At 45.3% G+C, this 26,767-nt stretch overlaps 1 protein-coding gene across 1 annotated transcript; it reads left to right on the top strand.

Annotated features, from left to right (window-relative positions):
• Positions 1-491: 491 nt before the first annotated feature.
• Positions 492-26,767, top strand: LOC144602767 (nuclear factor 7, ovary-like). Its single transcript, XM_078415902.1, has 6 exons — positions 492-914; positions 6,249-6,344; positions 10,404-10,634; positions 14,517-14,539; positions 22,716-22,834; positions 25,287-26,767. The coding sequence occupies exons 1-6, from the start codon at positions 501-503 to the stop codon at positions 25,808-25,810; spliced, it is 1,407 nt and encodes a 468-aa protein (XP_078272028.1). The 5' UTR covers positions 492-500; the 3' UTR covers positions 25,811-26,767.

Below are 26,767 nucleotides of genomic sequence, written 5' to 3'. Positions count from 1 at the left end.
GATTGAACTACACGCCCAATGTAAACAGAAATCTGATCTACCCGCTGCCGTGGCTGCACTCAGGACTTCGGGCTTTGTTGTTTTTGTTTTGGACTATATTCAGACTATTATTAATTGAAGCTTTTTGTTCTGTACAATGGGGTCTAGCGAGTACTGTTTATATAATCTGTTGTTCTGCTGCCAAGTAAGAATCTCGTTGTTCCGCTTCGGGACAAAAAAATAAAACTGAATCTTGAAATCTGTTGACAAAATGTTTAGGAAGTAACTGCAGATGCGGGTTTACACCGACGGTCGACACAAAATGCTGGAGTAAATCAGCGGGTCGGGCAACACCACGGGAGAAGAGGAAGAGGCTGCCTGACCCGCTGAGTTACTCCAGCGTTGTTGTGTCCATGTTTGAAATCTGCAGGTTTGTTGCAAAGAAACGTACCCGGAAATCGCCGACTTTGCAGCAGCGCGGAAGTGAAACTAAGCGCCCGGGACCGGAGAGGGCAGCAGTAATGGCGAGTATAGACGTGCTACAGTCCATGAAAGATGAGGCGCTTTGCCCCATCTGCTTGGAGTTCTTTGTCCAGCCTGTAACCATAGACTGCGGCCACAATTTCTGCCGGACCTGCATCGTCCGGCACTGGCAATCGGAGCGAGGGCCGGCCACTTGTCCACAGTGCCGGGCGCTGCTGCCCGACAAGACGCTCAGACACAACCGGTTCGTGTCCAACATCGTGGAGAATGTAATGAAGCTCAGAGTGGACGAGGCGGTGGTTCAGACGGAGCTCCGCTGCCAGGAGCACGACGAGAGGCTGAAGGTTTACTGCAGCGATGACCAGAGGCCGATCTGTGTGGTGTGTGCCACGTCCCGCCATCACCACGGCCACTCCACCAGCCCGCTTGGCGAGGCCGCTGAACTCCATAAGGTGAGACACCGCGCTCACAGTGAACTGCCACAGGACGGGAACAGGAACATGCCTCTCTGTTCACCCAGTCCTCACCCACCACACAGAGAGAGTAGCACAGGACAGGAACAGGCCTCTCTGTCCATCTCCTCACCCACCATGTAGAATACAGAGCAGCACAGGACGGGAACAGGCCTCTCTGTCCACCCAGTCCTCACCCACCACACAGAACACAGAGCAGGACGGGGCAGGCCTCTCTGTCCATCTCCTCACCCACCATGTAGAACACAGAGCAGCACAGGGACAGGCCTCTCTGTCCACCCAGTTCTCACCCACCACACAGAACACAGAACAGTACAATACAGAAACAGGCCCTTCGGCCCACAGTGTCATTGGATATACATAGTACAACACAGGAACTGGCACTTTGACTCACAGTGTCATAGAACATAGAACAGTACAGCACAGAAACTGGCCCTTTGGCCCACTGTGATAGCACATGGAACAGGACAGCAACGGAACAGGCCCTTCGGCCCACAGTGTCATAGATCATAGAACAGTACAGCACACAAACAGGCCCTTCGGCCCACAGTGTCATAGATCATAGAACAGTACAGCACATAAACTGGCACTTCGACTTACAGTGTCATATATCATCGAAAAGTGCAGCACAGGAACATGCCCTTCGGCCCACAATGTCATAGAAAAGTACAGCACAGAATCAAGCCTTTCGGCCCACTGTCACAGAACATAAAACTGTACACCACAGTAACAGCCCCTTCAGCCCACAGCGTCATAGAATATAGAAATATACAGCACAGTAACAGGCCCTTCTGCCCACTGTGTTATTGAACATCGAAACGTACCACAGAGGAATTGGTACTTCAGCCCACAGTGTCATAGACTGTAGAAAAATATAGCACAGAAATAGGCCCTACTGCCCACTATGTCATAGAATATAGAAATGTCACCTCCTTCCAGGCTTTCCAAGCGAAAGAGAGGTTCACATGCACCCTTCCTAACCTAATCTACTGCGATGTTCCTGATTCGGTCTCCGATCCATGTTCTCCAGAGATGCTGCCTGTCCTGCTGAGTTACTCCAGCTTTTTGTGTCTACGGTTTAAACCAGCATCTGCAGTTCCTTCCGACACAGAGAGTAGTACAGCACAGGAACAGGCTCTTCAGCCCACAGTGTCATAGACTGCAGAAAGGTATAGCACAGGAACAGGCCTGTCGGCCCACAGTGCCATAGACTGTAGAAAGGTATAGTGCAGGAACAGGCCCTTCAGCCCACATTGCCATAGACTGTAGAAAGGTATAGCACAGGAACAGGCCCTTCAGCCCACAGTGCCATAGACTGTAGAAAGGTATAGCACAGGAACAGGCCCTTCAGCCCACAGTGCCATAGACTGTAGAAAAGTGCAGCACAGGAACAGGCCTTTCAGCCCACAGTGCCATAGACTGTAGTAAAGTGCAGCACAGAAACAAGCCCATCAGCCCACAGTATCATAGACTGTAGAAAAGTAGAGTGTCGTAAGGAACTGCAGATACTGGTTTAAACCAAAGATAGACACAAATGCTGGAGTAACTCAGCGAGACAGTCAATCTCTCTAGAGAGAAAGAATGGGTAACATTTCGATTCGTCTCGTCCCGAAAAGTCAACCATTCCTTCTCTCCAGAGATGCTGCCTATCCCGCTGAGTTACTCCAGCATTTTGTGTCTATCTCCGATAAAACAGTGCTTCGGCCCACAGTGTCATAGAATATACAACAGCACAGGAACAGGCCCTTCGACCCACAGTGTTATGTAACAGAAATATACAGCACAGAATCAGGCCCTGTGGCCCACTGTATCACAGAACATCGAAAGGTGTGGCAGAGGAATTGGAACTTCACCCACAGTGTCATAGAATGTAGAAAAATATAGCATAGAAATAGGCCCTGCAGCCCACTATGTTACAGAATATAGAAAGGTCACCTTCCAGGGACCCAAACAGACTTTCCAAGCGAGAGAGAGGTTCACACACACCTCCTCTAACCTAATCTGCTGCAATGTTCCTGATTCAGTTTCCTATCCATGTTCTCCAGAGATGCTGCCCGACACGCTGAGTTACTCCAGCACTTTGTGTCTTTTTATAGGAAAGTACAGCACAGGAGCAGGCCCTTCAGCCCACAGTGTCGTTGGACATAGAACGGTGCAGCACTAGAGCAGGCCATTCAGCCCACAGTGTCATTGGACATAGAACGGCGCAGCACAGGAGCAGGCCATTCAGCCCACAATGGTATAGAATACTAGACCAAGTGGACCCGTTGGACTCAAACCTCTCCTGCATTGATGCAGCACCCTCTCCTCCCCTACCCACTCCCCCTCACCCCCCGTCCCCCTCGATCCTCCCCTCCCTTCCTCTCCTTCCCCTCCACCCCAATCCATCCCCCTCAACCCCTTTATCCTCCCCCTCCCTCCCTCCACCTCCCCCCCTCTCTCCCTAGGAGATAGATTTAAACTTTAAAATGTGAATAACTTTAAAAATATAACACCGATTTCAATGAAACTTCTTCCATTGCACCAAAGGGACGACGGTGAGTAAATTGGGCCTAAAATTGTCGCGCTATTGTGTCCCGTTTTCGCTGTAGCTCAGGAACAAACAAACAAACAAACGAGAGTTTTAGTATATAGATAGAAAGGTACACGGCAAGAACTGACCCTCACAGTTTCATAGAACATAGAAAAACAGAGCACAGGAACCCACAATATCTATGCTGACCATGATGCTGTATAACTAAGCTTCTCTGGTTCAGGTTTATTATTGACACACGTACCAAGGTACGGTGAGAAGCTTTTGTTTGCATGCTTATCTAATCAAATCAGATAATGCTATAAAAGAATAGAATCAAGCCAAACACAAGAGGAAAATCCAGAGCAAAGAGAAAGATGCCAGAGTGCAGAATGTCGTTTCCCAGCTTTACAATCAGGGGTGGCAATGGTGGCACACCGGTAGAGTTGCTTCCTTACAGCGCCTGAGACCCAGATTCAATCCTGACTACTGGTGCTGTCTGTAATGAGTTTGTACATTCTCCCACAAGCCAAAGATGTACAGGTTTGTCGGTTAATTTGGCTTCAGTAAAAATTGTAAATTGTCCCTCGTGTGTAGGATAGTGCTGATGTACAGGGATCGCCGATCAGTGCGGACTTGATGGGCCGAAGGGCCTGTTTCCGCGCTGTATAACTAAACTAAATTAAACTGAACAATGCAACAGTTCCACAGAAAAAGTCCACTGCCTGCAATAAGGTCGGATAGAAAATCAGGTCGGTTGCCTAGATTTTGAAAGGACCATTCAGAAGTGCAATAAGAGGGGAAGAAGGTGTTTCTGACGCTGAAGTTGCTCTCTTGCAAGCTTCTGAATCTTCTGCTTGACAGGACCAGGGAGCAGAAGGAATGACCAGGCTTGGAAAGGTCGTTAATTAATTTGGCTGTTCTTCCGAGGCAGCTTGAAGTATAGATGGAGTCATTGGTGGGGAGTGTGGTCTGTGTGACGGACAGGATTACATCCACAAATCTCTTCCTGCATATGATCCATGTCATTCCACATATATTAATGCGTGTCTCCTAAAAGCCACTTTCATATTTGCCATGCACATCTCCTTTAAAGTTTGCACCTCTCACCTAAAGTTATGCCTCTAGTCTTTGACATTTCCTACCTTTTGTGGTGAAAATGTTCTGATTTTCCACCCTATCATATGCCTTTGATAATTTTATAAACGTCTATGGGATCTCCCGTCACCTGCTGGCATTCTGGGGAAAACAACCACTCCTTATACGTAATACCCACCCATCGAGACAACATTCTGAACCCTTCTTTAGACCCAACCTGAAAACCCATCTGTTAGTTCTTTCCCCAGATGCTGCCTGACCCGCGGAGTTCCTCCAGCAGTGTTTTACTCAAGATTCTAACATCTGCAGTTTAGTTTTGTTTAGAGATACAGCAGGGAAACAGGCCCTTCAAGGAGAAGATAACTTGCATTGGAGGCAGCCCAGATAATGCATATTGTTTGATTGCTCACATTACGTGTTTGCCCTATGAGTAATGGTTGAGCAGGTTTAGTCTGTATTCATTGCTGCTTCGAAGAATGAGATGTGACCTTGTTGAAACACGGAAGGTTATGAGGGGGATTTGCAAGACAGATGTTGAGAAGATGATTTCCCTTGTGGGGGAATCTAAAAACAGGGTCGTTATTTAAGAACGGGCAGTTCCTCGTTAATCATCATATCATCATATCATATATATACAGCCGGAAACAGGCCTTTTCGGCCCACCAAGTCCGTGCCGCCCAGTGATCCCCGCACATTAACACTATCCTACACCCACTAGGGACAATTTTTTTTTTACATTTACCCAGCCAATTAACCTACATACCTGTACGTCTTTGGAGTGTGGGAGGAAACCGAAGATCTCGGAGAAAACCCACGCAGGTCACGAGGAGAACGTACAAACTCCTTACAGTGCAGCACCCGTAGTCAGGATCGAACCTGAGTCTCCGGCGCTGCATTCGCTGTAAAGCAGCAACTCTACCGCTGCGCTACCGTGCCATCCGTTTAGATGGAGAAGAGAAACTTCTTCACTGAGGATGGTGAATCTTTGGAATAGTTTACTGCAGAGTGTGGCGGAGTAAAGGTCGTTAAATACGTTCAAGAGAGAATTTGCCCCTAAGAGAGACGAGGACCAAGAGAATGGGGAAGGGAAGTGGGTGGTGCTCGGGTGAAGGACACAGTTATCAAAATCTGCTCCAATTTCTGACATTCTTAGATAATCCCTTCCCCAATTTTTTAATTGTTATTATAATTATGAATGGAAATTCTGTCCTTGACCAGATACATTGCAGCTACAGCCATGTTGATGATGTTGGTTGCATTCCTGAGGAAGTGTGGTGTCGATGGAGTTGATGAGGGGGAGGCTGGTTTGAATGATGGACTGGGCGACATCACAACTCTCTGCAATTTCTTGCAGTTTTGGGCAGAGTAGGTGCCAAACCAAGCTGTGATACATTCTAATACGATGCTTTCTAGGGTGCATCTGTAGAAATTGGTTGGAGTCACTGGAAACATGCCGGATTGCCTGTTTTATGGAACATGGAAAAAATTACGAGCAAATGGGTGTAATCCACACAAGGAGAACGCCTCATGGACAAACATGGTGGACCAGGTTGAAACTAGATGGCTGGAGCTGTGAGGCTGCTCTTCCAGCTGAGCCAGACTATAATTGGGGTTGATCTTCCAGATCATTGACAACAGACTTTAAAAATGTTGTCTTTTTCAGGAGACCGATGTGACTTTTTTTGCGCGTTTCTCTGTTCCAGGGAATGCTACGGAAAGAAATCGAGTCCCTGAGTGAACAAATGCTTGATTGCTGTGAAAGTCAGGATGAAGAAGAAGAAGATGTAAATAAACTGAAGGTACGAAGGGCCGTTTAAAGGTCCCACATCAAAGCACAGTTGAGATGGGAAACGAAACAGTTAATGTAAAAACTAGTGTGGCGGTCCAATGTCATGCATGTGAGATATTGACTCAATCTAGCACCAGGTAAATATTTAATTTCCGTGCCTTTCACTCCATTATATATTTGATCTGTTGTAATATTTTGTTTCCTCCGATTCCAGGCCAAAGATCACAATGATCATTTGCTCATGGTTCCAGCATCCTGAGTTTCTTGTGCCTTCATTGAAAGGCCCGATGTTTTCTCCAACTACACAGCATGAGAAGCGTAGGGAAGGGAGCAGGAATCAGACAAGTGGTCCATCAAAACACAAAGTGCTGGAGTAATGCAGTGGGTCAGGTCAGGCAGCATCTCTGCAGGGAATGGATAAGCAATGTTTCGGGCTGCTTGTCCATTCCTTTCACAGATGCTCCTGAACCGATCAGTTCATAGTCATATAGCGTGGAAACAGGCCCTTCAGCCCAACTTGCCCACACGGGACAACATGTCCCATCTACACTAGTCTCACCAGCCTGTGTTTGGCCCATATCCTTCTAAACCTACCTGATCCGTGTACCTGTCTAAATGTTTCTTAAACGTTGCAAGGGTACCTGCCTCAGCTACTTCCTCAGGCAACTCGTTCCATACACCTATCACCCGTTGTGTAAAAAAGTAACCTGCTGAGTTACTCCAGCTTTTTGTGAATAAAAAAGTAACCCCTCGGGTTCCTATTAAATCTTTCCCCTCTGCATGTATGTTCTCATCCACATCTTTGCTATAAATGACAAACAGCAATGGGACCACCACCGAACCCCATGGCACACCATTAATCACAGGCCTCCAGTCCGAAAAGCAACCTTCCACCATCATCCCTCTCCTTCCTTCCATGAAGCCAGTTTTCTATCCATTCAGCTTTCTTTCCTTTGATCCCATGCGATTGTAAGGGGTTTCTGCGCCGATCTTTCGCCCGACCTAAGGTCCCCGTGCCTTGCTCTGATCCCTTGACCAGGCCGTGCACACTGGTTCCCCGTGAGTGGTTCGACCCACTCACCCCCTACGGTTCTAGACACTGGACTTAGATGCAGGAGCGTTTATAGTGCAGAAAAATTCCACCAGACCAGATTTGAAAACCAGGGTTTAAATGAAAAAGGCTTTTATTTAGCGCTTGGGACTATTGTCCATGAATACTTATATATTGCTATACGACATATCTATTAAACACATATTGAATCACATGAATACCTTGGACTTATGAATCACAAAATGCACAGTTCCACAAGACGTATACACGAATACCTTTTTCGCTGAATTCTTAAACACACAGTTCTACAAGACATATACACGACTGTAAGATGGGGAACGTACGACACATCGCAAAATTGACCAACACATATTTCTTTACACACCCAACGTTTATTCAAACTACCCTCCCCTCTACACTAAACTATGTCCAGGATATGCAAGATCTGGGTGCATGCTCACCATGGGGCTATTACTGGGGTTACTGGCTGTTGGTTTTGCAGTATTTCTCCTCGAGTTGCGTGCCTGTTCCTCTCTCTTTGCATCCGTTTTTCTTGCCTGTCTTTTCTTCCTCCTGCATCCGTTTTCTTGCCTGCTTGCGTTCCTTGCAGGTTTTCTTCTTCCGTTTAAAACCCAAAAGTCGTGGCCAGTTATACTATTTCTGACCCGTCCTATCTCCCGCCAGATCTTGGAATCTCTTTGTTTAAAAAGATATGTATGAGTTTTCTCTCTGATCTGCGCTTATGTCCGGGGATACCGGGGATGGCCAGACGGTGTTAATTGGTATTTCGTTGCAAGGTGATGGGTTTAACTGGTTTCCCATCACCTACCAGGTAGTTTTCTATGGGCTATTGTGCCCCCTTAACGAGATTAACTGTGTAGGTCGGCTTGGGGCATTGTGAGTATGCTGATGTCAGTGCCCCAGTGTCTGGACTTCGACCTGGTTTCGCAAGCTTCTGCATGGCCAATACCCATCCATTGTTCTGGCCGTGGCTTTGCAGAAACCTAGAGACTGGGCTGTAAGGTTTTTGCTTTTGTGGCTGGTCACGAGGTCCTGCGGCCATCTTAGGACCAAAAGATTGTGACATCCCTTGGAAAAAACCGACCGCAGCCTTTCAGCCCCAGTCTCCCGTTTAAAATGTCCAAACTGCAGCTCTTTGGTTTTGTGTTGCTTTCAGAATGAGGGGAAACTTCTCAAATCTTACACGATGTATATTTCCGACAGCACTTTGTATTTTGCTCAAGATTCCAGTATCTGCACTTCCTTGTATCTCCATGTGCTCCATCAAGCCTGTCCACCTTTCTAGTCATAACTTTTGACTTCTCTCTATTATCATATCATCATATCATATATATACAGCTTTTCGGCCCACCAAGTCCGTGCCGCCCAGTGATCCCCGTACATTAACACTATCCTACACCCACTAGGGACAATTTAAAAAAAAACATTTTTACCCAGTCAATTAACCTACATACCTGTACGTCTTTGGAGTGTGGGAGGAAACCGAAGATCTCGGAGAAAACCCACGCAGGTCACGGGGAGAACGTACAAACTCCTTACAGTGCAGCACCCGTAGTCAGGATCGAACCTGAGTCTTCGGCACTGCATTCGCTGTAAAGCAGCAACTCTACCGCTGCGCTACCGTACCTATTACATCAATTCATCTATGACATCTCTCCAGTCTGAAGAGTTCCAGAGGCTCACAAACCTTTGAGCAAACAAAAATCATTCCCTTTCCCTTGGAGATAAAAGGAACTGCATATGCTGGAATCTTGGACAAAACATAAAGTGCTGGAGGAGCTCAGGGAATCAGGCAGCATCAGCGGACGAAATGAATAGGTAACATTTTGGATCAGGACATTTCTTCAGGCTCATTCCTCAGATTTCTTTCTTCATTCCCTCCTTCAGTAGGTAAAGCTGTTGGCTGAATCTATCCTGTTCTAGATTGTCCCAACCAGAGAAAGTATCCTGTCAACAAGACAGACACAAAATGCTGGAGTAACAGTGGGACAGGCAGCATCTCTGTCTGAAGGAATGGGTGACGTTTTGGGTCTTGACCCTTCTTCAGACTGAATGAGGGGAGAGGGTGATACAGAGATAATGAAATATGTTTTGTGTCTATCTTCGGTTTAAACTAGCATCTGCAGTTCCTTCCTGCAACATATCCTGTCAACAACTCCACTCAGAACCTTATTCACTTCCCATATAATACAACTCCTTTTAATGATGTCAAGTTAATGAACCTATTCAACACAGCCTACTGTAAACAAGGAGATTGAATCTGCACCACAGTGTAAAACCATCACCATCCCAGAACATGGGACAAGCCCTTTGGCCCACAATGTCTGCCAAACATAATGACAGGACCAACTCTTATCTGCCTGCACATTGTCCATATCCCACCATTCACTTGCCTGTCCAAAAGCCTCTAAAATGATTCTAATGTATCTGCCTCAACTCCCCCCCCTTACAACAGCACATTCCAAGCACTCACCACCCTTTGTGTAAATAAAAATACTTGCACTGCACATCTCCCTTAAACTTGCTCCTCTCACCTTAAAGATGTTTCCTCCCACGTTCCAAAGATGTGCAGGTTTATATGTTAAATGGCCTCTGTAATTTGTCCCCAGTGTGTTGGATAGAGGTAGTGAATGGGTGATCACTGGTCACCACACACTTGGTGGGCCAAAGGCCCAGTTTCAACGCTGTATCGCTAAAATAAAAAGAAAGGTAAAGACCGATTAAAGATAGTTCAAAGGTCTCCAATGAGGTAGATGGTTGGGCAGAACTGGTCTCTGGTTCGTGAGAGGATGGTTCAGTTGCGTGGAAACAGCTGGAAGAAACTGTCCCTGAATCTGGAGGTGTGTGTTTTCAGTTATAACCTAGCATAATGTTCAGCTGTGGCATGGTGGAACAAAGAGCCTGTTCCTGTGCTGTACTGTTTCCTGTTCTGTGCTCCACGACCCATGAACTTCTCACCTTGCACTAGGTAAATCCACCTGTTGTTTATTCCATCAGAAAGAATCTGCGGCTCTGCAGAAGAACATTGAATCTAAGTTCGAAGAACTGCACCAGTTTCTGCACCAGGAAGAGAAAAAGCTGAAAACAATACTGGAGCAAAAGGAAAATGCCATATTGCAACAAAAAGATGAAAATCTAAAGAAAATCTCCGAACAGCATGCATCACTTAAGAAAGCAATCTTGGACATGCAAGAAAAACTGAGTCTGGAAGATGCAGAGTTTATGCAGGTATTGTCTATTGTTTACATGGGAAACATGATGCCATTACCATTCAGATTCTAAAACCCAATGTACAGTAGAGAACTCCATCAGTCCACATTCAGAACTTTGGCAGCATCAGTTCCAGAATGGGTGGTACGGTGGCACAGCGGTATAGTTGCCTTACAGCACTTACAGCGCCAGAGACCCAGGTTCGATCCCGACCACGGGTGCTGGCTGTATGGAGTTTGTACATTCTCCCTGTGACCGCATGGATGTTCTCCGAGAACTTTGGTTTCCTCCCACACTCCAAAGACGTGCAGGTTTGTAGGTTAATTGGCTTCGTAGAGATGTAAATTGTCCCAAGTGTGTGTGGGAGAGTGTTAATGTGCGAGGATCGCTGGTCGGCACAGACCCAGTGGTCAGAAGGGCCTGTTTCCGGGCTGTATCTCTATACTCTAAACCAATATCGCAGCTTTTCCAGACTCTTGGATCGTATTCATTAATACTCCAACACACTTAATTAATGTAGAAACAAGAAATTGCTGATGCTGGTTTCCACAAGAGAATACAAAGTTCTTGAATAGCTCAGCAGGTCAAACACCATTGAACATGCTGCTGGACCTGCTGTTATAACAGCACCATCAAACATGCTGCTTCACCTGCTGATATAACAGCACCATCAAACATGCTGCTTCACCTGCTGTTATAACAGCACCATCAAACATGCTGCTTCACCTGCTGTTATAACAGCACCATCAAACATGCTGCTGGACCTGCTGTTATAACAGCACCATCAAACATGCTGCTTCACCTGCTGTTATAACAGCACCATCAAACATGCTGCTTCACCTGCTGTTATAACAGCACCATCAAACATGCTGCTGGACCTGCTGATATAACAGCACCATCAAACATGCTGCTTCACCTGCTGTTATAACAGCACCATCAAACATGCTGCTGGACCTGCTGTTATAACAGCACCATCAAACATGCTGCTTCACCTGCTGTTATAACAGCACCATCAAACATGCTGCTGGACCTGCTGTTATAACAGCACCATCAAACATACTGCTTCACCTGCTGTTATAACAGCACCATCAAACATGCTGCTTCACCTGCTGTTATAACAGCACCATCAAACGTGCTGCTGGACCTGCTGATATAACAGCACCATTGAACATGCTGCTTCACCTGTTGTTATAACAGCACCATCAAACATGCTGCTTCATCTGCTGATATAACAGCACCATCAAACATGCTGCTTCATCTGCTGTTATAACAGCACCATCAAACATGCTGCTTCACCTGCTGTTATAACAGCACCATCAAACATGCTGCTTCACCTGCTGTTATAACAGCACCATTGAACATGCTGCTTGACCTGCTGAGTTATAACGGCAGCATGTACACGAATCAGTCTGAGGAGGTTCTGACCCAATTCATCATGTTTCCTATCCCCCTCTACAGATGCTGCATGATCTGATGAATTCCTCAGGCACTTTGTGTTTTGCACTGTTTTAAATCATTGTTTACGGATGATATGTAGAATAACAATAAACATTCCAGTTAACTCGTTATCACCTACCCCACAGACAGCAATGGACCATTGTGGGCTACACCTTTCCTTGATCTTCTTTTTTTGCATATCTTTAATTCATGTCTTCCGTGTACCTTCTATATCTCTCATTTCCCTTTCCCCTGAATCTCAGTGTGAAGAAGGGTCTCGACCCAAAACCTATTCCTTTCATCCAGAGATGCTGCTAGGCCCACTGAGTTACTCCAGATTTTAGAGTCTATTCCAATTAACCAGGTACATGTAAACAGAGCACTGGAAGCAGAACGAGGCAAGTTTCAAGGAAGCATGGAGAGTGGGGCCCAGGTGAGTTTTAAGGGAGACTGGTTAAGTCAAGTTGAGCTTATTGTCATATGAATACAGTGAGGGACAGATGCAGTGAAAATCTTGCCTCTTGCACCATCACAAGCTTATAGACACGATCAGCACACAGAATCATGTTAGACTCAAGTTCTGCAAGCCAGTGAAAAGGAAAAGACTAGTTGGGCATTGAGTATAAGTGTCAGGAAGACACAATGCAGATTTTTAGCACTTTGGTTAGACCTCATTTGGAGTATTGCGTGCAGTTCTGGACACCCCAATATAAGAAGTCTGTAGAGGCATTGGAGAGAATGCACTAGATGTTTACCAGAATGATGCCTGGATTACAGGGAATTAGTATCAGAAGAGGATGGACAAACTTGGATCGTTTTCTCTGGACTGTCGCTGTTTTCTCTGGACTGCTGTAAGTAGATCAAATTAAGAGAGCCACCGGGTAGACAGTCAGAACCCTTTCTCATGGTGGAAATATGAAAGATTAGTGGGCATAGCTTGATGGTGAGGAGACAAAATATAATGGAGATGTGTGGGGCAGGCGAGGGTGATTGGTGCCTGGAATGCAGGGCCAGGGGTGGTGGTGGTGGGTGCAGGACCAATACTGGTGTTTATGGGCTTTTAGACAGGCACGTCATGGTCACGTGCAGGCAGATGAGATTAGTTTATCTTGGAACAGGCATTGTGGGCCAAAGGGCCTGCTCCAGTATTGTGCCGTGCTGCTCTGTGAGTGTGGAACTTTAGCACCAGAATGCTGAAGGAAGAATGGCAACTAAGAGTTGGAAGGAACTGCAGATGCTAGTTTAAACCGGAGATAGTTTGACTTCTCTAACTTCAATTAACTCTTGCTTTCCCTCTCACTCCATCCCTCCCCCTTCCCAGTACTCCAACCAGTCTGACTGTCCCTGATTACATTTTATCTCTGATTGCTTTGTTGTTACCTTCTCCTCACTAACAATGATCTATTCTACATTTTCCTTGATCTCCACCCCCTTTGATGTCTCGTTCTCACACCTTATACTTTCTTATCTCTGTATCTCCCCCTCCCCTGACTCTCAATCTGAAGAAGGGTCTCAACCTGAAACGTCACCCATTCCTTCTCTCCAGAGATGCAGCCTGTCCCACTGAGATACTCCAGCATTTTGTGTCTATCAGTGGCGACTAAGACCCTGGTGTGTTAAAAGGAACAGGGAAATCAACAAGTGATGTGGCAAATTGGATGCATCAGGACTTCCAAATAGTCACACTGTGAAATAATAGAGGTTTATTGCACCAAATAATCATTTCCTCATAGGTCTGTGAGCTTCAATTTTAACAGTTTTTTCTGTTAATAGACCATAGAACTTGGAACATAGCACAGGAGCCGACCTTTCAACCCACAATCTCACAGCTGAATATGATTCCAAGCTAAACTAATCTCTTCAGCATGCAGATGATCCATATCCCTCCATGCCCTACATATACATGTGCCTATCTAAAAGCCACTTAAATGCTGCCATTTTATCGACATGCCCTCCACCGAGAATTTCGAACTATGAGTTCGGTATTGAAACTATTCTGTGTCCAAATCTTGTGACATTGTAACGTCAAATTGCAATTTTTACACAATAATATTCGAAATGCATTTTTACCATTGTCTAAGTTTCTGACAGATCTTTGTAATGCAATGTTGTAATAAAAGGCCCACCCTTTTATTGGTGGTTCAGCGATAAAGTTGATGCCTCACAGCACCAGGGACCCGGGTTTGATCCTGACGACGGGTACTGTCTGTACAGAGTTTGTACGTTTTCCCCGTGACCTCCGTGGGCTTTCTCAGGGATCTTCGGTTTCCCCACACACTCCAAAGCCGTACAATTTTGTGGATAATTGGCTTGGTTTAAATGTAATTGGTCACCAGTATGTGCAGGATAGTGTCAATGTGCGGGGATCGCTGGTCGGTGTGGGCTCGGTGGGTCGAAGGGCCTGTTTTTCTGCTGTATCTCTACAATTAAAAAGTAAAACTAAAACAATCTCCTCTCTTTCAGGATATTAAAAATATTCTTGGCCGGTAAGTGCTTTATGTCCATATTTGGCTGACAATTATATATTCTGTAATGCAACCCATTCCACCTGTAGTCCTTTGCATTGTTGGATACGGATGGCAGGCAAAGTGAATGAATAATTGGATTCATTGGAGCAAAAAACTTTAGGGGCTGGAAATCCAGAACAAAGACAGGAGACACACGGAAATGCAGATGCTGAAATCTTGAGCAAAACACAGGGTGGTGGAGGAACTCAGCGGCATCTGTAGATGGAATGGACAGGCGACATTTCGGGTCGGGACCCTTCTTCATACTGATTGTAATAGCAGGGAGAAAGCTGAGATGGGGTTGTGGGTGGGACAAACCCTGGCGAGTGATAGGTAGATACAGTTTGGGCGCGGGTTTTATTGGCAGTGGAATAAGTGACACAGGCTGGAGATAAAAAGGCAACAAATATGTGTCAGATAAGAAGAGAGGATGGGTGAAATGCAAAGTAAAAGGGAGGGATCTAGATGGAAGGGGACAGGGCAAGATACATAGAACAGACAGCACAAGAACAGGCATTTCAGCCCACAATGTGTACGCCATACATGATGCCAGATAAACCATTACCTGCTTGCACATACTTTTTTGAGGATGTAACAAGTAGATTGGATAAGGGAGAGCCAGCGGATATCGTGCATCTCGACTTTCAAAAAACCTTTGGCATGTTCCCTCACAAGAGATTAGTGTGCAAAATTAGAGGCCGTAGTATTGGGGGTAGGATATTGACAAGGATAGAGAACTGCTTGGCAGACAGGAAGTAAAGTGTAGGAATTGCCAGGTCCTTTTCAGAATGGCAGGCAGTGACTTGTGGGGTGCTGCAAGGCTCGGTGCTGGGACCCCAGTTATTTACAATATATATTAACGATTTAGATGTGGGAATTAAATGTAACATCTGCAAGTTTGTGGATGACACAAAGCTGCATGGCAGTGTGAGCTGCGAGGAAGATGTTATGAGGCTGCAGGGTAAGTTGGGTAGGTTGGATGAGTGGGCAGATGCATGGCAGATGTAGTATAATGAGGATAAATGTGAAGTTATCCACTTTGGTGGCAAGAACAGGAAGGCAATTTATTATCTGAATGGCGTCAGATTAGGAAGAGACTTGGGTATGCTTGCACATCAGTCACTGAAAGTAAGCATGCAGGTACAGCAGGCAGTGAAGGAAGTTAATGGCATGTTGGTCTTCTTTGCGAGAGGATTTGAGTTTAGGAGCAAGGAGGTCCTGCTGCAGTTGTGCAGGGTCCTGGTGAGACCGCACCTGGAGTATTGTGTGCAATTTTCGTCTCCTAATTTGAGGAAGGACATTATTGCTATTGAGGGAGTGCATCGTAGGTTCACCAGGTTAATTCCCCGGGATTGCGGGACTGACATATGATGAAAGAATTGGTCGACTGGGCTTCTATTCACTGGAATTTAGAAGGATGAGAATGGATCTTATACAAACATATACATTTCTTAGAGGATTGGACAGGCTAGATGCAGAGAAATATTTCCCGGTGTTGGGGGAATCCAGAACGAGGAGTCACAGTTTAAGAATAAGGGGTAGGCCATTTAGGACTGAGATGAGGAAAAACTTTATCACCCAGAGAGTTGTGAATCTATGGCATTCTCTGCCACAGAAGCCAGTGGAGGCCAATACGCTGGATGTTTTCATGGAAACAAACATACAGTAGATAGATAGAAAATAGGCGCAGGAGTAGGCCATTCAGCCCTTCGAGCAAGCTCCGCCATTGAATGTGATCATGGCTGATCATCCACAATCAGTACCCCGTTCCTCCCTTCTCCCCATATCCCTTGATTCCACTAGCCCTAAGAGCTCTATCTAATTCTGTTTTGAATGCATCCAGTGTATCGGCCTCCACTGCCTTCTAAGGCAGAGAATTTTCTTCACTGCCTGCGGTAGCTGCATGCTTACTTTCAGTGACTGATGTACTAGGACACCCAGGTATCGTTGCACCTCCCCTTTTCCTAATGTGATGCCATTCAGATAATAATCTGCCGCCTTGTTCTTGCCACCAAAATGGAAACCTCACATTTATCCACATTAAAATGCATCTGCCCACTCACCCAACCTATCCAAGTCACCCTGCATCCTTAAAGCATCCTCTTCACAGTTCACACTGCCACCCAGCTTTGTGTCATTTGCAAATTTGCTAATGTTACTTTTAATTCCTTCATCTAAATCATTAATATATATTGTAAATAGTTATGGACCCAGCCTTGCGACACCCCACTAGTCACATCCTGTCATTCTGAAAGAGATCTGTTAATTCCTACACTTTGTTTCCTGTCTGCCAACCAATTTTCTATCCATGTCAATACCCTACTAAATTTTGCCCACTAAACTCCTGTGTGGGACCTTATCAAAGACTTTCTGAAAACCAGATACACTACATCCACTGGCTCCCCCTTATCCATTTTACTTGTTACATCCCTAAATAATTCCAGAAGATTAGTCAAGCAGGCTTTCCCCTTCGTAAATCAATGCTGACTTGGACCGATCCTGTTACTGCTATCCAAATGTGCCGCTATTACATCTTTAATAATTGACTCCATCGTCTTCCCCACCACCAATGAATGTCAGGCTAACTGGTGTATAATCTCCTGTTTTCTCTCTCCCTCCTTTCTTAAAATGTGGGATAACATTAGCTACTCTCCAATGCACAGGAACTGATCCAGAATCTATAGAACATTGGAAAATGATCACTAATGCGTCCACAATTTCTAGAGCCACCTCCTTGAGTACCCTGGGATGCAGCACCTCAGGCCCTGCGGAATAATCAGCCTTCAATCCCATCAGTCAACCCAACACAATTTCGTGACTAATGTGAATTTCCTCCAGTTCCTGTCACCCTAGATCCTCAATCCCCTAGTACATCTGGGAGATTGTTTGTGTCTTCCTTAGTGAAGACAGAACCAAAGTACCTGTTCAACTCGTCTGCCATTTTCTTCTTCCCCATAATAAATTCACCTGTTTCTGTCTTCAAGGGACCCACATTTGTCTTAACTAATCTTTTCCATTTCACATACCTAAAGAAGCTTTTACTATGCTCCTTTATATTCTTGGCTAACTTACCTTCGTACTTCATCTTTTCTCCCGGTATTGCCTTTTTAGTTAACTTCTGTTGTTCTTGTTACCCAATCTTCTGGCTTCCCGCTCATCTTTGCTATGTTATACGTCTTCTCTTTTAGTTTTCTCCTGTCCTTGACTTCCCTTGTCAGCCACGGTTGCCTCTTACTCCCCTTAGAATCTTTCCTCCTCGTTGGAATGAAATGATCCTGCATCTTCTGGATTATTTCCAGAAATTCCTGCCATTGCTGTTCCACCGTCATCCCTGCTAGGGACCCTTTCCAGTCAACTTTGGCCAGCTCCTCCCTCATTCCTCCATAGTCCCCTTTGTTCAACTGCAAAACTGACACTTCTGATTTTAGCTTCTCCCTCTCCAATTGCAGATTAAAACTTATCATATTATGGTCACTACCTCCTAATAGACAATAGACAATAGACAATAGGTGCAGGAGTAGGCCATTCAGCCCTTCGAGCCAGCACCGCCATTCAATGCGATCATGGCTGATCACTCTCAATCAGTACCCCGTTCCTGCCTTCTCCCCATACCCCCTCACTCTGCTATCCTTAAGAGCTCTATCTAGCTCTCTCTTGAAAGCATCCAACGAACTGGCCTCCACTGCCTTCTGAGGCAGAGAATTCCACACCTTCACCACTCTCTGACTGGAAAAGTTCTTCCTCATCTCTGTTCTAAATGGCCTATCCCTTATTCTTAAACTGTGGCCCCTTGTTCTGGACCCCCCCCCCCCCCCCAACATTGGGAACATGTTTCCTGCCTCTAATGTGTCCAATCCCCTAATTATCTTATATGTTTCAATAAGATCCCCCTTCATCCTTCTAAATTCCAGTGTATACAAGCCCAATCGCTCCAGCCTTTCAACATACGACAGTCCCGCCATTCCGGGAGTTAACCTAGTGAACCTACGCTGCACGCCCTCCATAACAAGAATATCCTTCCTCAAATTTGGAGACCAAAACTGCACATAATACTCCAGGTGCGGTCTCACCAGGGCCCAGTACAACTGTAGAAGGACCTCTTTGCTCCTATACTCAACTCCTCTTGTTATGAAGGCCAACATTCCATTGGCTTTCTTCACTGCCTGCTGTACCTGCATGCTTCCTTTCATTGACTGATGCACTAGGACACCCAGATCTCGTTGAACTCCCCCTCCTCCTAACTTGACACCATTCAGATAATAATCTGCCTTTCTATTCTTACTTCCAAAGTGAATAACCTCACACTTATCTACATTAAACTGCATCGGCCATGTATACGCCCACTCACACAACCTGTCCAAGTCACCCTGCAGCCTTATTGCATCTTCCTCACAATTCACACTACCCCCCAGCTTAGTATCATCTGCAAATTTGCTAATGGTACTTTTAATACCTTCGTCTAAGTCATTAATGTATATCGTAAATAGCTGGGGTCCCAGCACCGAACCTTGCGGTACCCCACTGGTCACTGCCTCCCATTCCGAAAGGGACCCATTTATCCCCACTCTTTGCTTTCTGTCTGTCAACCAATTTTCTATCCATGTCAGTACCCTACCCCCAATACCATGTGCTCTAATTTTGCCCACTAATCTCCTATATGGGACCTTGTCGAAGGCTTTCTGAAAGTCGAGGTACACCACATCCACTGACTCTCCCCTGTCAATTTTCCTAGTTACATCCTCAAAAAATTCCAGTAGATTTGTCAAGCATGATTTCCCCTTCGTATATCCATGCTGACTCGGAATGATCCTGTTACTGCTATCCAAATGCTCAGCAATTTCGTCTTTTATAATTGACTCCAGCATCTTCCCCACCACTGATGTCAGACTAACTGGTCTATAATTACCCGTTTTCTCTCTCCCTCCTTTCTTAAAAAGTGGGATAACATTTGCTATCCTCCAATCCACAGGAACTGATCCTGAATCTATAGAACATTGAAAAATAATCTCCAATGCTTCCACTATTTGTAGAGCCTTTACCTTGAGTTCCCTTATCAAATCCAGTTCATTACACAACACTAATCCAGAATTGCCTTCTCCCTGGTAGGCTCCAGTACAAGCTGGTCTAAGAATCCATCTTGGTGGCACCCTACAAAATCCCTTTCTTGTGGTCCAGTACCAACCTGATTTTCCCAGTCTACCTGCATATTGAAATCTCTCCCATAACCACCAAAACATTACCTTTGTTACAAGCCACTTTTAACTCCTCATGCAACTTGCACCCTATATCAAGGCTACTGTTTGGGGGCCTGTAGATAACTCCCATTAGGGTCTTTTTGCCCTTACAATTTCTCAGTTCTATCCACAATAACTACATCCTCTGATTTTATGTCTCCACTCGCAAAGGACTGAATTTCATTCCTTACCAACAGAGCTACCCCACCCCCTCTGCCCACCTGTCTGTCTTTTCGATAGGACGTACAACCCTGAATATTCACTTCCCAGCTCCGATCCTCTTGCAGCCTTGTCTTCGTAATTTCCACAACATCATACAGCATCTACCAATCTCTAGCTCAAGAGAGAGTTAGATTTAGCTCATAGGGCTAAAGGAATCAAGGGATATTAGGAACAAGCAGGAATGTGGTAATGATTTTAGATGATCAGCCATGATCATATTGAATGGCGTGCTGCCTTGAAGGGCCGAATGGCCTACTCCTACACATATTGTTCTTTGTTTCTATGTTTCACTAGTTCCACCTACTGGCATTCTCTCTGCAGCCTTACAAACTTGTTTCCAGAATATGTTTATCCAGTTCCCTCAAAGACTACAGTGAAACATGTCTCCACCAATTCAGCATGCGTATGTTCCAACTGTGATAACATGCCAGCAGTTTAGTTTAGAATGAAATGATGCCCATCAGAAGAACTGCCAAGGGATGTCCAAAAGGCAGGGGTGGTTGTGCAGGCTGAGACATTTTTAGACTTTTAGAGATACAGTGTGGAAACAGGCCCTTCAGCCCGTGCCGACCAGTGATCCTTGTACACTATCCTACACACAAGGGATAATTTACCATTTTTACCGAAGCCAAATAACCTATGAACCTGTATGTCTTTGGAATGTGGGAGCAAACTGGAGATCCCAGAGAAAACCCACGCAGGTCACGGGGAGAACGTAGAAACCCCATAGAGATAAGCACCCATAGTCAGGATCTAACCCGGGTCTCTGGCACTGTAAGGCAGAAACTCTACCGCTGTGCCTGGTGTGGAAGTTAGAATCATTTTTTCATTATGATGTTCTTAGTACTCTTCCCCTATATTGTATACCCGTTACATATAATCTTTTACCCTTCCACCAATGTGAAGAGTCCTTCAATATCAAATCTATCCAGACCCTTCATTATTTCACATAATCAATTACATTTCTCCTCAACCTTCTCTTCTCCCAGCTTATGTAAAGGCTTCATTCTTCAGAAATGTCTGTAAGTCAATTATTCAGCAAGTCAGAAACAGTAATCTTCCATGGCCATCTCACAATATACTTGCTAAAGTTCTTTAGAATCATTGAATAATAACCCTAATTTTACCTGTGATCAAACAAATGGAACACACATTGGATCCATTAGTTAATGAATACCATGAAAAATTTCATTATTGGTGTGGCACAGTGGTGTAGCGGTGGAGTTGCTGCCTTGCAGCGCCAGAGACCCATGTTCGATCCTGACTATGGGTGCTTTCTGTATGGAGTTTGTACATTCTTCCTGTGACCATGTGGGTTTTCTCCAGGTGCTCCGGTGTCCTCCCATACTCCAAAGATGTACAAGTTTGCAATTGGCTTTGGTAAAATAGTAAATTATCCCTAGTGTGCAGGATAGTGTTAATGTGATCGGAGGGCGGCATGGACTTGTGGGCCGAAGGGCCTTTTTCCGCACTGTATCTCTAAAGTGCAAGGTGTATTGCTTTATTCTTATTTATTATTGCTGAGGATAGCACTATGGTGCAGCTGGTAAAGATGCTGCCTGACAGCGCCAGAGACCTGTTTTGAACCTGACTTCGGATGCTGTCTGTGGGGAGCTTGTACTTTCTCTTGTGTCGGAAGGAACTGCAGATGCAAGTTCAAACCGAAGATAGACGCTAAATGCTAGAGTAACTCAACAGGACAGGCAGCATTTCTGGAGAGAAGGAATGGGTGCATTCCTTCACTCCAGAGATGCTGTCGGTCCCGCTGAGTTACCCAGCGGGACGGGCAGGGTTAATTGGCCTCTGTTCATCGCCCCAAGGGTGTAAGGACTGGATGGGAGATTGGGATAACATGGAACGATTGTGAACGAGTGATCAATAGCTGGTGTGGACTTGGTGGGCCAACAGGTTTGTTTCAGGATTATGTCTCTATAATTATTCCTGGCTTAAATAATCCATTGAAAACGCATGGGAGGATTTGCATGAAACCAGTCTTTCACTCGGTCACGTGATCGTTACCTGGGACGCCCCTGAGGCTCCAGTCCTTCTAATCAATGTAACCACAGCACTGTTATTGTACATCATTTCCACACCCGCTCCAATATCCTCACACTTAATTCCTCTAACACACACACAGTTCAGAAGGAATATCCATTACCCATGGAGAAGGTTAATAGCTGGTGGCTGTTAAGCTACCAGCAATGGATAATAAAAACCAATGCCTCATGTGCAAGGGATGAGATATGATACAATACGATAGAACTTTACTTATCCCAGGAGAGAAATTGGTCTGCCAGCAAAATACAACATAAAACACAAGATACATGAAACATGGAATTAAAGTGGTGAGTGGAAAGTCCAAGATTTGAGATGCAGTACAGGGAGTTCAATACTATCCAGTGCTGCCTTTTGGTTGAGGTCTCCATTTGCTTTCTGAGGTAGCCCTTGCAGAATACTATTAAAACCAACTGAAAATTCCTCCTTGGTCAATAACTATCCCCAATCAACACATAGAATAGCTTGATTTATATATTTCTTAGAAAATGTTGTTCATATTTCCCTATGACCTAAGTCTTGGATAGTAGTCTCTGAAAAGTCAGAAGTTGAGGGTAGTGCTGACAAGTATATAAAGTGAGATCATAGATATGGTGTATCATTCTACTTTTGCATCTCAGCGATACTTTCTATTTCCAACACAGGTGTGAAAACATGCAGTTCCAAAGACCCGCCAGAGTTTCCATTGACCTCAGTCAAGATGATTTCAGCGGCCCCTTTCAGTTCAGTCTGTGGAAACGGATGCTGAAGCTAATTAATCCAGGTAAACTTATCTTCCGGTAGAGTCGAGGAATTATGGTGTTTGAAATATGGAAACGATTTTGATAGAGTTGTGAGGAAAAATTGACACATTTGGTCCAGTCTGAAGAAAGGTTTCGCCCTGAAACGTCACCTATTCCTTTTATCCAGAGATGCTGCCTGACCCACTGAGTTACTCCAGCTTCTTGTGTCTAAGTTCAGTGTAAATTAGCCCCTGCATGTCCTTCCTACACATTTGGGACAGGCCAGCCCACAGGTTCAGTAGCGATACACCAGATATGTAACACGGCTGGTAATCCTGGGGCCTGAACTAACAGTTTAAAGCGTTCAGTACAGTGCAGGAGCAAACTCTTTGGCCCACAATGTCCATGCCGACAATGAAGCCAAGATAAACTCATCTCCTCTACCTGAAACCTATACCTCCATTCTCTGCATATCTATGCACCTCTCTAAAAGACACTATGGTGTCTGCCTCCACCGTCTCATCCAGCAATATGCTCCAGGCATCCTCTGTGTTAAAAAAAACATGCCCCGTACATATTTTTTTAACTTCATCACTCTCACCTTAAAGCCACGTCCTGTGGTCCACAACATTTTCACCCTGGGAAAAAAGGTTGTGAATGTCTACCTTATCTCTGCCTTCCATCAGTTTAAGCATTGCTATCAGCTTCATATCACACGATGGAAACTGTGTCATTTAAATTCAGTCCATAATTTGGAATTTGGAATTTCATAATTTGGAATTTTGGAATAATTTGGAATATCTGGCCTAGATGAAGATGACCACGAAAAATGCAATAGACAATAGGTGCAGGAGGAGGCCATTCGGCCCTTCGAGCCAGCACCACCATTCAATGTGATCATGGCTGATCATTCTCAATCAGTACCCCGTTCCTGCCTTCTCCCCATACCCCCTGACTCCGCTATCCTTAAGAGCTCTATCTAACTCTCTCTTGAATGCATTCAGAGAATTGGTCACCACTGCCTTCTGAGGCAGAGAATTCCACAGATTTACAACTCACTGACTGAAAAGGTTTTTCCTCATCTCCGTTCTAAATTGCCTTCCCCTTATTCTTAAACCGTGGCCCCTGGTTCTGGACTCCCCCAACATTGGGAACATGTTTCCTCCCTCTAATGTGTCCAAACCCATAATAATCTTATATGTTTCGATAAGATCCCCTCTCTTCCTTCTAAATTCCAATGTATACAAGCCTAGTCACTCCAATCTTTCAACATATGACAGTCCCGCCATTCCGGGAATTAACCTAGTAAACCTACGCTGCACGCCCTCAATGGCAAGAATATCCTTCCTCAAATTTGGAGACCAAAACTGCACACAGTACTCCAGGTGCGGTCTCACTAGGGCCCTGTACAACTGCAGAAGGACCTCTTTGCTCCTATACTCAACTCCTCTTGTTATGAAGGCCAACATTCCATTGGCTTTCTTCACTGCCTGCTGTACCTGCATGCTTTATTTCAGTGACTGATACACTAGAACACCCAGATCTCGTTGTACGTCCCCTTTTCCTAACTTGACACCATTCAGATAATAATCTGCCTTCCTATTCATACCACCAAAGTGGAAAACCTCACACTTATCCACATTAAACTGCGTCTGCCATGCATCCGCCCACTCACACAACCTGTCCAAGTCACCCTGCAACCTCATAGCATCTTCCTCACAGTTCACACTGCCACCCAGCTTTGTGTCATCTGCAAATTTTCTAATGGTACTTTTAATCCCTTCATCCAAGTCATTAATGTATATTGTAAACAGCTGCGGTCCCAGCACCGAGCCTTGCGGTACCCCACTCGATACTGCCTGCCATTCTGAAAGGGACCCATTTATCCCCACTCTTTGCTTTCTGTCTGCCAACCAATTTTCGATCCATGATCACATTGTCAGTATCCTACCCCCAATACCATGTGCTCTAATTTTGCCCACTAATCTCCTATGTGGGACCTTGTCAAAGGCTTTCTGAAAGTCAAGGTATACCACATCCACCGGCTCTCCCCTGTCAATGATCCTAGTTACATCCTCAGAGGTGCAGGTGAACCTCTGCCTTACCTGGAAAGACTGTTTGGGTCCTTGGATGGAGTCGAGGGGGAAGGTAAATGGACGGGTGTTGCATCTCCTGCAGTTGCAGGGGAAAGTACCTGGGGAGGGAGTGGTTTGGGTGGGAAGGAACGAGCTGACCAGGGAGTTTTGGAGGGAACGGTCTCTGCGGAAAGCAGAAAGGGGTGGAGATGGGAAGATATGGCCAGCAGTGGGATCCTGTTGGAGGTGGCGAAAATGTTGGAGGATTATATGTTGTATGCGATGGCTGATGGGTTGGAAGGCGAGGACAAGGGGGACTCTGTCCTTGTTACGAATGGGGAGAGGGGGAGCAATGTGTCAAAATGTTTGATTGGCAAATCGTGTGAATTCACCATGCAGACCTTTTTCTCCCCTTCAGTCCCGATCAAACTGAAGCTGAATCCGAACACTGCGCATCCGAGACTCATCCTGTCCAGTGACCTGACAGCCATCAGACTCGGTGCTAAACAGATGGTCCCTGACAGACCAGAGCGATTTGTGCAGTGGCACGGTGTCCTGGCTTCTCAGGGCTTCAACACTGGGAGCCACTACTGGGAGGTAGAGGTCGGAAGGAACACCATGTGGAGTGTGGGAGTGGTAAAGGCATCGGTACCGAGGAAAGCGGAGTTCACACCGGAGCAGAAATCCGGAGCCTGGGTATTGTGGCGTCTGGGAGAGGAATATACCACTATGTCTGCACCACGTACTGCCCTCCCTGTTCCAGCCAAACCCCAGAGATTGGGCGTCTACCTGAACTATGAGGCTGGCCAGGTGACACTGTACAATGCCGATTACATGTCACATCTGTACACTTTCACGGACAAGTTCACCGAGAAACTCTATCCTTTCTTCTTAACGGGCTGCAACATTGATTCATTGCAAATAGTCCACTTGCATATATAGGTTTATTTGGTGTATGCGCGGTCAACCTTTATGGGGAGACACTTGAAACTGCCCTACTCCAGGGGTTATCAGTGTTAATCAGTGTCTGATAAGTCGTTCCAACAATGTCTCCACCTGTAAACTCCATCTTTAGATATCTAAGACCAAGTGGACCTGTTGGGGCCCAAATCTCTCATGCATTGGTGCAGCACCCTCTCCTCTCCCCCTCCCCCCTACACCCCCCTCCCCTTCCCTCCCTAGGAGATAGATTTAAACTTTAAAATGTGAATAACTTTAAAAATATACACCGATTTCAATGAAACTTCTTCCATTCGCACCAAAGGGATGAGTAAGGTGGGCCTAAAATTGTCACGCTATCGTGTAACGTTTTGGCTGTAGTTCAGGAACAGACAAACAAACAAACAAACGACAGTTTTAGTATGTCGATGTCCCTATCTGCAAACATTCCTGAGCCAAACATCTCTAACACATTCTGATGCGTTAAACTTGCCCTCACTACCCATCTTTTTGGCCAATTAACACTGAGCTTAGCCATCTTCATTTATTCCTATTTTGCTCAACTTAAATATACACAAAATTCTGGAATGCTGATAAAAGGTCAGCAAATCTACAGGTTCACCCTGTGACTGTGTGGGTTTCCTCCGGTGCTCGGGTTTCTTCAAATAATCTAAAGACATGCTGCGCCACCGTGTCGCCTATTATTAAGATTTAGTTCGGGATATGCTGAGAACAGAAGATTTTAATTTTGGTGGTCATGCCCGTTGTTTGAAATGCACCTTATTTTATATGTGTATTTTGTGTACCTTTTTTGAGATGCTTGTGTGTATTTCACTAACTTAAATGCTTCCTGAGTCTAATATTATGCACAGATTATGCAGAAGTGGCGGCGCCTAACGGCTGCGGCTCGCTAGCAGTCTGTTCGTCTGTTTTCCTTTTTTTTTGTTGTGTGTCGGTGTT

Source organism: Rhinoraja longicauda, chromosome 19, assembly GCF_053455715.1.
Source record: "Rhinoraja longicauda isolate Sanriku21f chromosome 19, sRhiLon1.1, whole genome shotgun sequence".
NCBI classification, from domain to species: Eukaryota; Metazoa; Chordata; class Chondrichthyes; order Rajiformes; family Arhynchobatidae; genus Rhinoraja; species Rhinoraja longicauda.
The sequence above is the reverse complement of the archived record's forward strand: the minus strand, read 5'-3'. Positions and strand labels throughout refer to the sequence as shown.

Excerpts from the sequence above, each read along its gene's own strand:
- LOC144602767 (XM_078415902.1), top strand. The coding sequence starts at position 501 with ATGGCGAGTATAGACGTGCTACAGTCCATGAAAGATGAGGCGCTTTGC. Across the intron at positions 6,345-10,403 it reads AAGATGTAAATAAACTGAAG|AAAGAATCTGCGGCTCTGCA; the intron begins GTACGAAGGGCC and ends TTATTCCATCAG. Across the intron at positions 14,540-22,715 it reads ATTAAAAATATTCTTGGCCG|GTGTGAAAACATGCAGTTCC; the intron begins GTAAGTGCTTTA and ends TTTCCAACACAG.